Raw genomic sequence first — 16,746 nt, forward strand, 5'->3', positions numbered from 1 at the left:
CCTATTAGAATATTTAGAGATATTACCACTCTTATATAAATGAGTTTGAAATATGATACCAGTTACCAGTAACAGAATAAAGTAGTTACTGATTTGTACAAATTTTATGCCAAAAAACAAATCCTATACAAATCTAAACTATACACACACACATATATATACTGACAGAGACAAGCTACTCAAGCACACATTCAAGTCATAGGCACTGAAAACTTGAAGACTTTAAATGATTCCCATTATCTATAGGGACTATTTCTTTAATTTGTTCACAAATTGTACTCCTTCTTTAAAAAAACCAGCTTGTCCATCAATAGTTTTAAACAAATCATCTTTGTGTCTTTTCCTCCTGTAAAGATAAAACAAAAGGATCAAGTTAAAGACCTTTATTTCAATGATATTGGGTTTTCAATATTGCAGTTGGTGATTTTAATATAGTCTTTGATTTGTGGCATTCAGAGGCACTCAATTTAATGTTTAAGTATAGAATTAATTTCAGATCACAATTTATTTAGTCAACTGGTATTAATAGCTTTGAATTCTAATTTTTAAAGTTTACAGAATAAAATTGATTACAGATTGATCTCAAGCCCTGACAATCTAATCAAAGCTTTTAATGGCAATCTAATCAAAGCCTTCAATGACAATCTGATCAAAGCCTCCAATGACAATCTAATCAAAACCTTCAATGATAAACTAATCAAAGCCCTGAATGACAATCTAATCAAAGCCTCCAATGACAATCTAATCAAAGCCTCCAATGACAATCTAATCAAAGCCTTCAATGACAATCTAATCAAAGCCTTCAAGGACAATCTGATCAAAGCCTTCAATGACAATCTAATCAAAGCCTTCAATGACAATCTAATCAAAGCCTTCAATGACAATCTGATCAAAGCCCTGAATGACAATCTAATCAAAGCCCTGAATGACAAACTAATCAAAGCCTTCAATGACAATCTAATCAAAGCCTTCAATGACAATCTGATCAAAGCCTCCAATGACAATCTAATCAAAACCTTCAATGATAAACTAATCAAAGCCCTGAATGACAATCTAATCAAAGCCTCCAATGACAATCTAATCAAAGCCTCCAATGACAATCTAATCAAAGCCTTCAATGACAATCTAATCAAAGCCTTCAAGGACAATCTGATCAAAGCCTTCAATGACAATCTAATCAAAGCTTTCAATGACAATCTAATCAAAGCCTTCAATGACAATCTGATCAAAGCCCTGAATGACAATCTAATCAAAGCCCTGAATGACAAACTAATCAAAGCCTTCAATGACAATCTAATCAAAGCCTTCAATGACAATCTGATCAAAGCCTTCAATGACAATCTGATCAAAGCCTTCAATGACAATCTGATCAAAGCCCTGAATGACAATTTAATCAAAGCCTTCAATGACAATCTGATCTTCATATCTATTGACTTGATAAGTCTCAGCACACTGTCCTTTGAAATAACTTAAGCACTTTTAAACCTCAATGACACACAGCTAGCATGGGTTTGAGGTTAGGGTTTTCTTGTTAGACTTTGTAAACAAACTTTTCAATTTATTTTCATTTCTCATTGATTAGTCCAACAACTGACTGTCACAATAGACAATATGCAATCAAATATTTTCTTTTTTAACAAAGCAGCTGTTGATCAGTTTACTAGTTTGAGAGTGTCAAGAGAAGAGAGTACCAAGGGAAAGGAGTGCCTCGGTGGGTGGGTCCATAACTGAATTTGGTGGTGATTAAAAGTTAGTAGTATTATATAAGCATAATAAGCACATATATAAATGTTCTCTGATGGTTGAGAAAGCTGATCAAATGTAAATGTAAATTTTTTCACAATTTCGACCCATTTTATTGTATACTAAATAAAGTCCACCCAATAAGTCCTAATAAACAATGAATTCTAATTGTATATATTGGTTTGTCTATGAGACTCAATTGGTTTGAACAAAAGTATATCCTAATGTGCTAATATTAAACAGAAGCAATAGTTACTAATAACTACAATAAAATCAATCATATTACCTGTCTGATTTACTTTTCTTCATTGCTGTTTTTATTTCTAAACCAGATTTTTTATTTTCTTCCTCTTGTTTCTTCTTCAACATTTGATATTCTTGAATATGATAGCAACGATTCTTTGGTGGCTGCAAACATAAAGAAATCTTTCATACATACATATATATATATACTAGCAGTTCACACCAGCTACACCCATTGATTTGTTCCCAGGCTTTATATTGCTTATTATGGCCAAAACAATTCCTTCTTTTTTTTTATTAACTTCCAATAATAGGGGCAGATTTTAAGCATTCCCCATAACATACTTTTTAACCCATGAATTAATATATGTTACAATTAAATAAAACTGCCCACTGTCTTTCTTTTTCCTTCTCTCTCTCTGTGGACTCCACATTTGTTTGAAATTTCATACCTACATGAATCAGTGAGTGGTGTTTAAGGAACATAATACAGATGATGGGATGGATTTGGCGGCTAATCAAAAGTCCTACATAAAGTCAAAGTTGTAAATATCTTCATTTATCAAATCTACATCATCTTGCATAAGGGCAACTTCAAAATAGAAAAATCTAGCTTACTTATTAGCTTAACCCTCAGAACAACCTGGCATTAAAAAATGGATATAACTATCTCTTCAAAGAATTGCTATATTAAAATTGCACCCTATTTCTGAATTTAAAATTGAAATAGGAATACTTGCTATGATATCTAAGTATCTTTGTGAATGACAACAAATTAAAGTGAACAACAAATTAACAATATTATAATTTTTTTATAATTTTTGTGTGTGTGTTTGTCACAGTTATCCTGGGTTATTGTTTAACACCTGACATTTCAGATAATAGCCTTAATTTCAAAAGAAGTCTGCTTTTAAAATGCTGTGACTGTTCTTTAACTAATATGATTATTCCTTCTAGGAAATTGAGTTTCTTCTTCTCTGCATTCTGAAACTCCAACATAAATGTGTTAAGCCCCAGGAAGTCCATGGACTCAGCCTGCTTTTTAGTTTGGGTGTGTTTCCATAGCTTTTGATCACCCCAAATCATATGCAAGGCAGCATTTTAGTTTCAGAGTTGTCTCTCCTAAAAGAATTACTATCTCTAGTTAATGAGCTTCATCTACTCCGGTTTAGAATTTAAGCGCCCTATACTCGCTTTTTTGCAATCATTTTCCTGGATTTTATTAGATGTTTTTAAGAGGTTGTAACTCCTGCCCTCCATTGTAAATAAGCAAAAATAAGCAACACAGTTACAGACCAAAGATATTAATAAGGAGCTGCTTTAACTATTATTAAGCTACATAGCTAGTAGAATTAGGAAATTGTTTTATTTAGTGTGGGGTAATTTAGAACTAAAAGAATAAGTAGGGTTAGACAAGAAATGAGATCAGTTGAGGTTAGACAAGAAATGAGGACAGTTGAGGTTAGACAATAAATGAGGACAGTTGAGGTTAGACAAGAAACGAGGACAGTTGAGGTTACACAAGAAATGAGGACAGTTGAGGTTAGACAAGAAATGAGGACAGTTTAGGTTAGACAAGAAATGAGATCAGTTGAGGTTAGACAAGAAATGAGGACAGTTGAGGTTAGACAAGAAATGAGGACAGTTTAGGTTAGACAAGAAATGAGGACAGTTTAGGTTAGACAAGAAATGAGGACAGTTGAGGTTAGACAAGAAAAGAGGACAGTTGAGGTTAGACAAGAAATGAGGACAGTTGAGGTTAGAGGCTAATAAGAGTAATGCTGAGACTACATATAGAGGTTAAACAATATTGTTGTTGAAAATGCTGAGGGATTGTTTCAAGAATAGTGGCTTACAGAGCTGTCAGAGTATCATAACACTAGTTGTTACTTTGGTTGTGGCTGACACAATTTTATATCAATACCAGTGTTTATCAAGCATGCAGCAATGCATTGAATGTACATAAGTAGCAGGACTAAAGAAAGTTCAGTCTTACCTTGGCTCCTAATTCAATCAACAGATCAACTTTAGCTTTGTCTTTGTTCTGCTTATCCATACCATGTATAGCCAACTTTCTAATATCATATTTGGCTTGCTTTTGGTTGAATACTTTAGATTTTGCTAAAACAGCATCCGACTTATCCTCTTTCTGTGGAAAAAAATTAGTTATTTTGTAACAAAATTGAACAAAAAATAATGAATTTTGTTTTAAAAGATGTTTTGTTTGTGAAATTAAAATTTAAATTAAAAATTCTTAATTTTGGTTGGTCAAAGCTAATTATTCAAAGGGTGCTAATGAGGTGATGGCTGATGGGTGTGGTTATACTTATAAACAAACGCAGCTCTCAATATAAGTAAAGTAAGTAACCCTTTCAGCTTTTCGATCTGTTTCTTGGCCTATGGTTAATGAAGGTGTCATGTGGCCAGCACATGAGCACAATGACCAACCGCCTTTACTTTTCCCCAATATCAAATACCCATTAGAGTGGGTGAAATCAAGGGCGCCCTAAAAATCCCAAAATTCAAGTCTTCACCAGGATTTGAACTAGGGACCCCTTGTTTCAAAAGTCAAGCCTTTATCACTCAGCCACTTAACCGTCTCAGCTCTAATAAGCAATAGATGGAGAGAAATGGCAGTTCATCATTTTACTAGCCAAAGAACACTGCTGTAAACTTTTGGCCAATGAAACAAGCAAACTTCTATTCTATAGACCTAAGTTATAAATACATTAGTTTCCTTCTAGACAGGAATTAAATAGACCCCATTGACTAAACCAGTGATGGACAAACTACGGCCCACTGGCCAACTCCAGCCTCTGAAAAGGTTTAATCCAGTCTGCCATATTTTTTAAAAATAATAATTAAAATTTTTTTCATTCACAATGTAAGAATTCAAATGTTCCATACCAGATAAGACAATGGACTGAGAATTTGAATTAGAATGATTTACTCAAAGTTGTTCCATGATTAAAGTTTAATGAGTAGCCTCAAATAAATATTGGTGTATGTTTTAAGACCCCCCCCCCCTCAGTCCACACAACTATAATGGGTAAATGACATAAGTTGGGGACAAGTAAAGGTGGTTGGACATTGTGCTGGCCACACAGCATCCTCATTAATTGTGGGTCACAGAAACAGATGAGCAGATATGAACAGATATATTGCAAAGTGTGGAGGGGTACTTCACTTTGTTGAATTGTATTCAAACATGTTGGTAAAACCTTTCAACTATAACATTTCGAATAAAAAAGCCAAAATTTTCCAAAAAGAATCAGTAAGCTAGCAAATGTTTCGTTTCAATTTGATAGTTCTCTGAAAGCCTATACACATGCAAGTTATTGTTGTTTATAATATTGTTTAAAAAGAAAAACACTTTCTCTGGGAAAATTTGTTAAACATAGCATGTTTCCAGTTAGCACAATTCTGTCCAGCTAAGAAAAAGAATTTTTAAAACCAAGTTTATCCCAAAAAGATATAAGTGACTCAATAAATAAAATAAAATTTACGTCAAAGTTAGCCTAAAAATTGAAGGTTCTATGTTCTGCTCCAATACTACTGACAAAATCTTATCTTAATCTTATATAATACAGACGTTACTTCAAAAAAGAAGATGATTACGTCCTACGCGTCATGCATTTAGTCATGCATATTAACCAATGACTTAAATTCTGCCAAGTCACTGGTTTTCCTGGCTAGCTCAGGCAACCCATTCCATGCTCTAATAGCACTAGGGAAGAAGGAGTATTTGTACAAATTTGTCCTAGCATATGGGACGAGGAATGTGCCTTTATCTTTGTGTCTTTCATAGTATTTTATTAACTTTTGTTTTTGTAATTGAAGATTATGGTTCAGTGTTTTATGTATTATTGCTACTTTACTTTTGAGTCTTCTGTCCTGAAGGCTTTCTAAATTTAGTGATTTTACTAAAGGTGTTACTCTAGTCAAATGTGAATATTCGTTTGTTATGAATCGCGCTGCTCTATTTTGTGTCTGTTCTAGTTTCTTAATGTTTTCTTGAGTTGAGGGGTCCCAAACAGAGGATGCATATTCTATTATTGGCCTAACCAAGGTTAAATAACATTTTAGTTTTATGTTCTTATTTGATTTATAGAAATTTCTTTTAATAAATCCTAATGATTTGTTTGATTTTTTTATAGTTTCATCAATATGTGGATTCCATGACAGTTTTTCATTTATTATAACACCTAGGTATTTTGCGTTTTTAGTCTGTGTTACTGGTTTGCCATGAATAAGATAAGTGGAATTAATTTGTTTTAGTTTTTTTGTTACTCTTAACAACTGACATTTTTCTGGGTGGAAAGACATGCTCCAATTTGATTCCCATTTCTGTAATTCATCTAATTCTCTTTGTAAAATATCTGTGTCTTGTGTTGTTTTTATTGTTCTATATATTATGCAATCGTCTGCAAATAATCTGACTTTTGTTCCTGAAGTAATGCAATTTGGTAAATCATTTATGTAAATTAAAAATAGTAGTGGACCCAAGACTGTTCCTTGAGGTACACCTGAGTTTACTGTTATCGGTGTTGATTTAGAGCCATTTATTATTACAGTTTGTTCTCTCCCTATCAGAAAAACTTTAATCCACTGATGCAGTGGACCATTAATGCCGAAATATTTTAATTTTTTAAGCAAGCTATGGTGGTGAACTTTGTCAAAAGCCTTAGATAACTAAATAACTAATGTTAGTGTTAGAGCACAGTTGTTATTGCATTGAGCAATCCTTAAAGAAAGCAACAAAAAAGGTCAAATATTTTTGATGCATTTGTGGAAAGTCTAAGAATTTTGAAAGTACCTACATCAAAAATAAGTATTATTACGATAGAGTGAAGCTCCAAATATAAGGACACTATCTGGATTTGTTTGGATCTTGAGGCAAGTTGATAGTGTGTATTGGAAAGGAGACTTCAAGAGATGAGTGCTATTAAAAAAGATTGAGATATTTTCAAGTAGAACTTGTCATGTGGATTAAGAAGTAGTGAGAAGTAGTAGGAAGTAGTGACACCAACTTGAAATAATTGAACTGCTATCAATAAATAATCATCTGAAGCATTTCTAAAAGTTCCAAATTAGACGTCTACAGGGGCTTGTTAAAAGTTTTCCAAATGTAATATCTCAAGCGGAAATATTATGTGCAATGTTTATTATTGTAATATATTTTGTGAGCAGCTTAGAACAAGCTAAATGTCAGAAACAGAATGACGGATGAACTACTCTATTAATTTTGTCCAAAACTGAACCAAAATTAAGAAGAACTATTATCGAAACATTCTCAGTTTCATACATCGCATAAGTTAAATTGTGATATTAAATCTGATAGTAAATTTCTGTCTTTTCTTACTTAATTAAAGAAATTATGGCTAGCCAAAATTTTTTCATTCATTTTTTGGCCAGCTCCTCAAAAAGCTTGCCCGTCGTTGGCAGTGTGGCAGTAGGGGCTGAGAGCAATGCTTTTCAAAGCTCCAAAACAATGTATTAATAATCAAAATGTCACAAGTAAAAAATAAAAACACAAGTTTGATTTTTTCAAAAAAAAAGTTAAATCACCTTTTTATTTGCAATGGGTCTCCCAAGCACAGATTCTTGTTTGTTTCGTTTCTGAGGATTCTGAAACACCACAACTTCAACTGTTTTGTTCTTAACAGAACTCATCATTTACTGAAGCAGAAACAAAAATCAGTTTGTCAAAAAAAAACTTTACTACTAAAAAAAAGTATGATAATACCAAATGTTTTATTAAATCATTTTTGTTTATTACAAGATCAGTGTCTCTAAACGAAGATAATATCAATGTTTGTTTGTAAAATGTTTTACATGTTTCGGATGTTCCTTCAGAGTTGAAAATAATTTACTTCCTGTTCTAAACCTCCCGCAGGACTACAGGGGATGGCAGCAGATAAGTTATGAACCCAGGACTATCGAGACAACCGAAGGACAGTCTAGTGGATGTACCGCATGACATAGCAGAAGCCATCCATAAAGTTTGTAACAAAATGATATACTTTTAACTGTGAACTATAGGTACACTTTAACTATCAGTATGAAATATTTAATTTTGAAAAAAAAAGAAAACAAAAAGAAGAAAGCGAGGCCTATGGCCCTTAACTATTATAACCCTATGGTCAATGAGTCATTGTTCTGTTGGTTCTTATATAGCATAATTCAGGCTAAAGTTGGAATCATTGAATGAAGAGAAAACTGTATCTGATGGGTAAAGTTTCCTTCACACTTTTTAATGCATTTTTTTAGATCTAATCTAGACCTTCTATAATCATCTCTAGAGGCTTTAGTACTACCGGTATATATATATATATAGTTCCTCCTTCGTGGTCGAAGATGAGCACATTTCTCATTTCCTATGGACTTGAAGATGGCTGTTAAGTCTAATCCTTGCTTTAAAAAGCCGCTGCAAATGTGGCATGGGTGGGTTAGGTCAGTTGCAGATAGGTCTGCTTCTTCTCTCAACTTTTTGTTGGTTTGGCGCTCTTTCGCCCTGGCCACTCTTCTTGCTTCAAATCTTGAGACTCTGAGACTCACAGCTTCACGCCATGAGGAGCGATCGAGAACTAGTGCTTCCAAGCCATGAATGTCAATATCACATTCCTTAGAGGAGCTCTTGAGAGTGTCTTTGTAGGGCTTGTATTGGCCTCCTTGGGAGTGCTTTCCTGCACACAACTCCCTGTACAGAAGTCGTTTGGGAAGGTGATTGTCTGGCATACTGACTACATGTCCCGCCCATCAAAGTTTCGACCTTTTTACTGTCGCATTGATACTGTGCATGTTGGACAGCTTTAAGATTTGTGTCTGGTATGTGGTCGCACCAACGCACCTTATGGATAGTCCTTAGACAGCGTATATGGAAGGAGTTTAGCTTTTTGGTGTGGCGCGAGTATAGGGTCCAGGAATCTGATGCATATAGGAGTGACGGGAGAACTACTGCACTGTAGACTTTCAGTTTTGTGAATATTTGCTAGTTAATAGATTAAGTACTTTGATTTTTCAGTTGCGGCTGATTTTTTTGGTTACCAGAAACAATTGCTTTTATGCAGCAGTTTGGAGGTGGATAAGAATTCATAATATCTTGTTACAATCTGATTTTAAAAATCAAAATCATGTTTAAAATGGTTTAAAAGTGCCTATACATGGACCATTATAGATCAATTTATTCTTTGACTTTGGATTTATACTGTGTTATTCTATTGGTAAGTTGACCACTAAGCTTAATTGCATACATTTTGTTGTTGTTCTTTTCGACATGTAACCTCAATCTAATAATAAAAAAAATTTCTCACTGTTTATTAAATGGTCATGGTTGACTTTGAAATTAGGATAAACATGAGACATATGTATTGCTGATGAAAATTTCATTCACTTATCTCTAAGACTAAGGGCTAAAAAAATTATTGATTCTCTTTATAATCTTAGCATTTTCATTGTAAAGCAGTGGTTCCCAAACTTTTTTGTCTCGTAGACCCCTTGCCATGTTTTCTGGTTTTCCGTAGACCCCTTGCTTAAGTTATACTGAATTTTTTAAAATTCATCAATTTCAAATTACACATTTTGTTTAAAATAATATCTAACCAGTGACACAAGGAATGAAAAAGTAATTTAAAACTACATTTTAAGTTGAATCTATTTTTTAAATAAATTTATTAACAAAATTCAAATTTCAACCCATTAGTTAATAGTTAACACGTACAGCATACAATCACTAAACACATTGGAAACATTTGTTTTTCAAGGCTTGCAAGCTCACCATCCGTTGCTACAAAGATTATTTTTCATATACGGATTTGTTGTTTTATGAAGTAGTTCTTCAAAACATTAAAGATTAATGTGCCTAAAGTATCACGGTAAAAGTTTTCACAAAGAGCAGTTTTTCGTGGATTTCTTGAGCCATAATAATTTGAATAAAAAAATCATTACCAGACAAGGTTGATTCAGCCAGCTTTATAGAGAAATATGTTGATTGCAGAAATATGTCGTTTGCAAAGACTTACATAAGAAGAAAGAAATATTTGACTATATTCCAACAGAGCTCAAGAATTTAGTGAACTCTTCTACAAATCCATCGACTTAACAACCGATAAGTCAGAGTTTGCATGGATGGTTCTCAGAAAACCTCCACAAACGGAGGAGCTGGAATATTCATTTAACGGCCAAATGGAGAAAAAATAATTTAAAAATTAAGTTCATTGTAACTAATAAGCTCTATGACAACCACAGAGAAGAAATACGAGCACTGGAGCTAATAGCTACCATGCTAGCGAATCAGCCAAGTTCACCAAACAGTTACATTTAGTCCTTCAAAGCTTGACAAACTCTGATGCTTCCTAAATAAAACAACTCATGATGCTTGGACTGATGTTTGGTTGTCACCTTGCCTGCTCGCAATCCCGTTGGGAGATTTGGGATTGGATGTAATTATCCACATAATCTGAAGGAGCATCCAAAAGATTTTGTACAAAACATATTGTGTGACCTTGTAAAGCACAACAACAGCAAGAACACTTTTCTCCAATGTTGAAATAGAAGGAAATAGAAGGCTGGCTGACTTGCCAAATGTGAGAAAACAAATACACACTTGAACATAGCACTCTATCAGGAAGAAATAAAGAAATTAATAGTGAATTGTAAAAATGAGAAATGGACTTACAAGCTCTTATTCGATATACAAGGAAGATGAAACCTATTATAAACTATCCAACAGAACCACCTATAACTGCTCACATCAGAACCGTACACATTATAATGAGAAAATATATGATCAGGAAGCTTAAAATTGGGACCATTGTAATTAGCCCTTTTATAGTCTCACCAGAGAATGCCAACCATGTCTTCAAAATTGCATTCTTCATCAAGAGCCCCAAAACAAGACACCGGCCACAAAACCCAAACATGAAATTCTTTTAATGATATAAGTTTGTGTAAGAGTTTTTTACAATTTCTTCAACAGCTGGTAAAAATCAATATCGTGTGAAGTTTTTAGTATTTTACTATAATCATCATCTTCTCAATATCTGGTCAAAGAGAGATTTTGTGGGTGTATTCTGAACTTTATCTTTGAGTGTTTGAAAGTTTTGCAAAACTTTTATCTTTTTATCAGGGTGGCATCATCTCAAATGATCCTACAGCTTTACCTGCCTTGCATGTAGCAAAGTCAGACAGTATATATCATAAAAATTCTATTTCCTAAATAGAATTCAGCTCAATAGGAAGAATTAACAAATGTTTCAATCTATCTACGAGAATTTTTGACCTCAAGTAATTCTTCATTAGTTTGAGGCGCGAGAAGCTTTTTTCACCAGATTCCATAATAACGGGTATTGCATAATTTAATGCCGTTTTTTTATCGCGGCGTTTTCCAAAAAATGAAAGACACCCCAAAATGACAATTTTTGTCCATATATTTCAGATCTGTATGAGTTTTCAAAAGATTTTAATAATTGCCAGAGATTTCCAGGACTTTTTCGCATATATATATAATTTTGCAAATTTTAGATTTCCAGGAGCTCCTGTTAAATGAGGAGGCCGCAGGAAATCTGTTATAAATAAGTTATAAAATATTACTATTGAATAATTTACACCTAGAATTTGTGTGGGTCCTATGAAAGTAGGTCGACTAGTATATAGTATATATTTTATTATGTAATCATCATCATCATCAAGCTCCATTTAATTTGAGTGAGGGCTTGAGAGGCTTAAATACTCTCTTGCAAAAGCCCTGTACAGAAACCCTGCTGTCTTGCGTAGTGCGTATGCATCACCATACAGGTCGAGAATTATTGGTTTCCCAGAGCTGTCGAGGCGGAGATCAGCAAGTCTGGGGCAGTCAAACAGAGTATGAGGTATGGTTTCCTCCTCTTCTTCCCCACAACAGGGGCACCATGAATCGAAATTTTGCCATAGCCATGAGAAATATGAGCCAAAAGGACAGTGGCCTGTAATGCACTGTGTTATAATTCTATAATAGCTTGCTCAGGCCTTGACAGCCTCCACCGCGGGGAAGTGCGGTCAGGCCCTGACTCAAGGTGTTCCCAGACTCCACTGGTTTTTTGGGACTTGTCCCAGCACTCAAACCACTTTTCTATTTCTGTTTTTTGAATTATAGCCAGGGCATGATGAAAACTTACAGCCTGTTCAGTTGGTGGAATTTCCACTCCCTTGTCACTGGAGGGCCAAGGAGTCTGCAATACTAATAGTGTTGCCAGGTGTTTATTTTATATTATATAATAATAGATCTAGATCTATAATTCTGTAATTAATACTGTAATAACTTAAGTGAGGCAACTCAACGAGGACATAGACGTTTATTTACATAGAGACATGACAAACACAAAGGGCATCTGCCTTGAGTACAGCATCTCCATATTGGCTCTCTACTTGGGCGGAAATCGTTAGTCTCTTATGTCAAAATCTGACTTGTCTGGTCTAGTGCGCACCTTCTTTCTGCGTGACTATCTTGGATGGCGGTGCGCATGGCAAAGTCATAACAATAGTAATTATTAATATATTTAATATTTTATATTTATCACTAAGACTAGTCACTAAGTCATCTAAGTATATTCATACTATTTTAATTTTATACTAATTTATACAATATTTTTTTTATATAGAGTCTAGTTACTCCAGTAATTTAAAAATTTATTATTTATTTTATATTATTCTTAGATTCTACTTATTAATTTTTGTTATCCTTTATCATTATGAACTTTATCATACATTATTGATTATGATTTATCTGTATCATAATGTCATAATCATACTTTATGACGTTTATGATTATGTTGTTTTCTGTCTCTGATATAGATCTAGATCTAGTACAAGACCTAACTAGATCTAGATATAAGTTTATTAGAGTCGAGTAAAGAAACATAAAGTAGAGTACCGTGGTATTTTAATATTGGATTAAATAGCAAATGGTAATCACCAATGCTCTGAAAACGTTCATGCTCGTTTATTTACATTTAAAAAGATGCGAAACTACTTATTTCGTCTTTTACATTTATTTTTAAAGCAAAAGTCTCACTGGAGAAAGAAAGACAAAACAATTTATATATGTTTACTCAATATATAGATCCGGCATGTCAAACACATGGCGTATACTTATTTAATCATTTCTATATTTCTGTACCTGGGACGGCCTGCTATTATTACTGCTGATTATAACTGCTGAGATACATGCTGCTGTATCTAATATTGCTGCTATTACTCTGCTGTAACCTCTTGCTGTAGATCTAAATCTAGTGTTATTTTGATTTTGTTTCTGTAGTGTTGACTTAGACGGCTTAGTCAAAGTTAGTCTGTTCTTAGTGAATAGTAAGGTACTAACTAAGGTGTTCTTGTTTTAGTGTTAGTGTTATGGGTTGGTTGTAGTAGTAGAAAATTGTAGATCTAGACTAGTTTATTGTAGTGTGTTTGTGTAGATCTAGGTCTAGTGTAGTAGTTGTCGTGATTTAGTTAGATGGGTGGTTTTATCAGTTTGTGTTAGATAGTTGGTTTGGTCAGTTTGTGTTGGATAGTTGGTTTGGTCAGTTTGTGTTGAATAGTTGTGTTGGTCAGTTTGTGTTAGATAGTTGGTTTGATCAGTTTGTGTTAGATAGTTGGTTTGGTTAGTTTGTTGGTGTTTGTAGTAGTGTAGGTTTAGTAGCAGGGGGGTTAGTATTAGTTGTAGTGGTTAGTGTATATATTATATTTTTTATTATTGATTTATTTTTGTATGTAAATAAAGTTTCATTTTTAGTATTTAATTTCAAGTAAAGTTTCGTTGGTGCTTTCATTTAGTTTAGGTTAGTATAGTTTAGTATGTCTGGTTACTTAGGCGATGCTAGCCCCTTGGTCGTAGACTGAGGTGTCACAGATGAAACCCACCCAGTAGAACAAACATCTGCCTACTGTTATAATGTCACGTCACTAGTGACATTGTTTACAAAATGAGGACATTGTACCTATCTCAAATCAGGTCAGCGTACCCACGCTTAAATGCCAGAAAGACGCCAATTAAAACTTAGCCCAAGACTACAGCAGGGAAACAAAATTAACATAGCTTAAATTACAAACACAGTTCCTAGTGACACCTCATTGTTCACAAAATGAGGACATTGTACCTATCTCAAATCAGGTCAGCGCACTCACGCTTTAATGCCAGAAAGACGCCGATTAAAGCTTAGTTCAAGGCTACAGCAGGGAAACATAATTAACGTAGGTTAAATTACAAAAACAATTAAAAGGAAAATTAAATGTAAACGGGTCAAGGATGGGTATTGAGATGTCATGGTTCTTTATTCTAAAGAAAGATATAAAAGGCGGAGTGTTAGCTTGAGACGAGAGGGAGAGCTAGAAATTAGTATAGTTCCATGGTCAGACTTAGAAGTCGCTAGTTTTTAAAGTAAATATTTACTCATTTTATTGAACATTTCACTGAATCCTGTATCTGTTATATATATCTTTTTACATAGGCCTACATTTTTTATTTCAAGTTCAAGTTTTAAATAATTAAAACTCAAGAAAACATATCAGCACTTTGTTACTTCATTGACTATTAAAGTGTTTGAACTATAATCAAGGCACCTCCGAACCCACATATGTCACAAGTTTATAGCATCAAGTTCAAGTTCAAGTTTTAAATAATTAAAACTCAAGAAAACATATCAGCACTTTGTTACTTCATTGACTATTAAAGTGTTTGAACTATAATCAAGGCACCTCCGAACCCACATATGTCACAAGTTTATAGCATCAAGATCTGCCAGTTAAATAAACATAATAAACACGTGACAATAAAATGTAATGTTGAGCAGAGAAAAGGTCTCACTCAGCGCCTCCTGACCTGCTCACAATAACAAGAAAATAAGACATCTCGCAATTATTCGTCCAGATTCAGCGACATGTCTAAGTCTAAAGTAAATCAAGCTGTTGTGTCACAAGTCACAACAGACGATGGAATTCTTCAATCTAGAGACAGATATGAGATTAGGGTGTATCGTATCCCCATTTCTCTTTCTTGTAGCCATCGAAAGTAGAACAGACGACCACCTCTTGTGTTATCCAGGACACAGTAGAAGGGTTTCATGAAAACAAGCACAGCAGTATTTATACATTTGCAATAAGCCCATGATAGAGTGTGGGGAAAAGGTCTATTTTTGAAGATGAAAAAAAAAAAGGACATCCATGGAAGAATGTACAGCTGGATCAGGACATTCTTAAAAAACAGAACCATCCATTCCCGATTCGAAGGTGCCATCTCTAGTAAAAAAAAAAGTTTGGAAGAAGGACTACCACAAGGTTCGCCCTTAGCTGCACTCTCTTTCCAATCTTCACGAATGACCTCCCGGACCTCATTTCGGTTAATAAGGCACTTTACGCAGACGACCTTTTAATTTGGACTACAGAGAAATATCCAGTGCTGACTAAATCCAAACTAAATAGAGCCCTCACAACTATCTCCACGTATTCAAAATTATGGAAAATGGAGTAGCCATCGAAGATAAACAGGCTGTGTAAACAAAACCGAGTTGGATTTGGCAGACGATATAGCATTACATTGAATTACAATTAAGTGTATACACGAGATGACGGATAAAGACGCCCTCAAAGCAATGCAACTTGGGTGCAGGTTACCCGTCAACTTGGTCATACAGACCTTGAACAAATAGAAAAGTTCACCTATTTAGGCAGTGTTATCTCATGCGATGGAGATGGTGTCGCATGTCAGCCAATCTGAACAAATAAATCAATAAGCTTGGAGATTAAAATCCAACTACTCAATACAATCATGATCTCAACGGCCACCTACGCTTCGAGACATGGAAGGTTGAAAAGAAGCTCAGTAGTGATGGCTGAGAGGGATCCTACGAATAACATACCGAGATATGTTACCAATAGAGAAATCTTTTCACGCACAGGGATTCGCCGTCTAAAGGAAATGTCGACTGAACGTAGATTGACATTTGTGAGACATATCAATAGACAAGAAAAAACATGATTACCAAAGTCAGTCTTAACATTTAACCCAAAAAGAGGAGCGCAAAAATAAGGCCGTCAGAGTCTAACATGGTGTAACACCTTTTTAGAAGACCCGAATTTCATGGGCACCAGCTAGGAAATGGCTGTGTCGCCTTAGACTGTGGATAGAGCTTGTAGTTCTATGCGTCGAATGGCGCGTGAGGGGCTTAAGTCTATGTGTTTCTCAACCTTTTTACAATAAAAAATGTTACGTTCGCCACTCAACTGGTCACATAAGTTGTTTGGGGGAGAGCCCTAAATTGATTCAGAGTTATCCGGGGGTGAAGCCACGGGCGCCAATAGTTTTTTTTACATTTCTGAGCTTCAAAACTCTTTCTCCTGGCGTCTACCACGCATTATTTTTCTTATTATAGGAAGATTACAAATCCAATGGAATTAAATTAAGAAGGTTTGGGACATGTTGATATTGAAGTGTGAGAGACATTCGAGGGAGTCATTTGTATTTTTTAAAGCTGCATTTCGGAAAAGTGCATTTTTTTCGACTTGGGTGTTACCCCCTGGTGGGTGTCAGCCTGTGCGCCCCGCACCCCCTAGTGACGCCACTGAGTGTCGCCAAGGTGTATGTTAGGTTTACTACCAGTCGCTAGGCTCCTTTAATAAAGTCCAGTGAATAGCAGAGTTGTTTTGTTGTTTTTTTACGTACATTTTTTTAGATAGAAGTGTAGAGTTGTGCTTACTGAGCACCTAAAGGCAGCACGGAAAACCTTCTCCTAG

At 34.6% G+C, this 16,746-nt stretch overlaps 1 protein-coding gene across 2 annotated transcripts; it reads right to left on the reverse strand.

The window, feature by feature from the left end:
* Positions 1-221: 221 nt before the first annotated feature.
* On the reverse strand, positions 222-13,030 carry LOC106056741 (uncharacterized). Of its 2 annotated transcripts, none has more exons than XM_013213579.2 (5): positions 12,896-13,030; positions 7,555-7,665; positions 3,983-4,135; positions 2,030-2,151; positions 222-346 (listed from the first exon to the last, which is right to left on the reverse strand). In XM_013213579.2, exons 2-5 carry the CDS (start codon positions 7,660-7,662, stop codon positions 250-252), a joined length of 480 nt encoding a protein of 159 aa, XP_013069033.2. In that variant the 5' UTR covers positions 7,663-7,665; positions 12,896-13,030; the 3' UTR covers positions 222-249. The 2 variants fall into 2 exon arrangements, with proteins under 2 accessions (XP_013069033.2, XP_013069034.2); XM_013213580.2 differs by having other exon boundaries at positions 12,938-12,973.
* Between the last annotated feature and the right edge of the window lie 3,716 nt (positions 13,031-16,746).

This window comes from Biomphalaria glabrata, chromosome 9 (genome assembly GCF_947242115.1).
Source record: "Biomphalaria glabrata chromosome 9, xgBioGlab47.1, whole genome shotgun sequence".
Classification (NCBI taxonomy): domain Eukaryota; kingdom Metazoa; phylum Mollusca; class Gastropoda; family Planorbidae; genus Biomphalaria; species Biomphalaria glabrata.

Coding starts and splice junctions, on each gene's coding strand:
- LOC106056741 (XM_013213579.2), bottom strand. CDS start 7,662: ATGATGAGTTCTGTTAAGAACAAAACAGTTGAAGTTGTGGTGTTTCAG. Junction 4,136..7,554: donor GACCCATTGCAAATAAAAAG/GTGATTTAACTT, acceptor TTTTTTCCACAG/AAAGAGGATAAGTCGGATGC. Junction 347..2,029: donor AAGAAAAGTAAATCAGACAG/GTAATATGATTG, acceptor TTATCTTTACAG/GAGGAAAAGACACAAAGATG.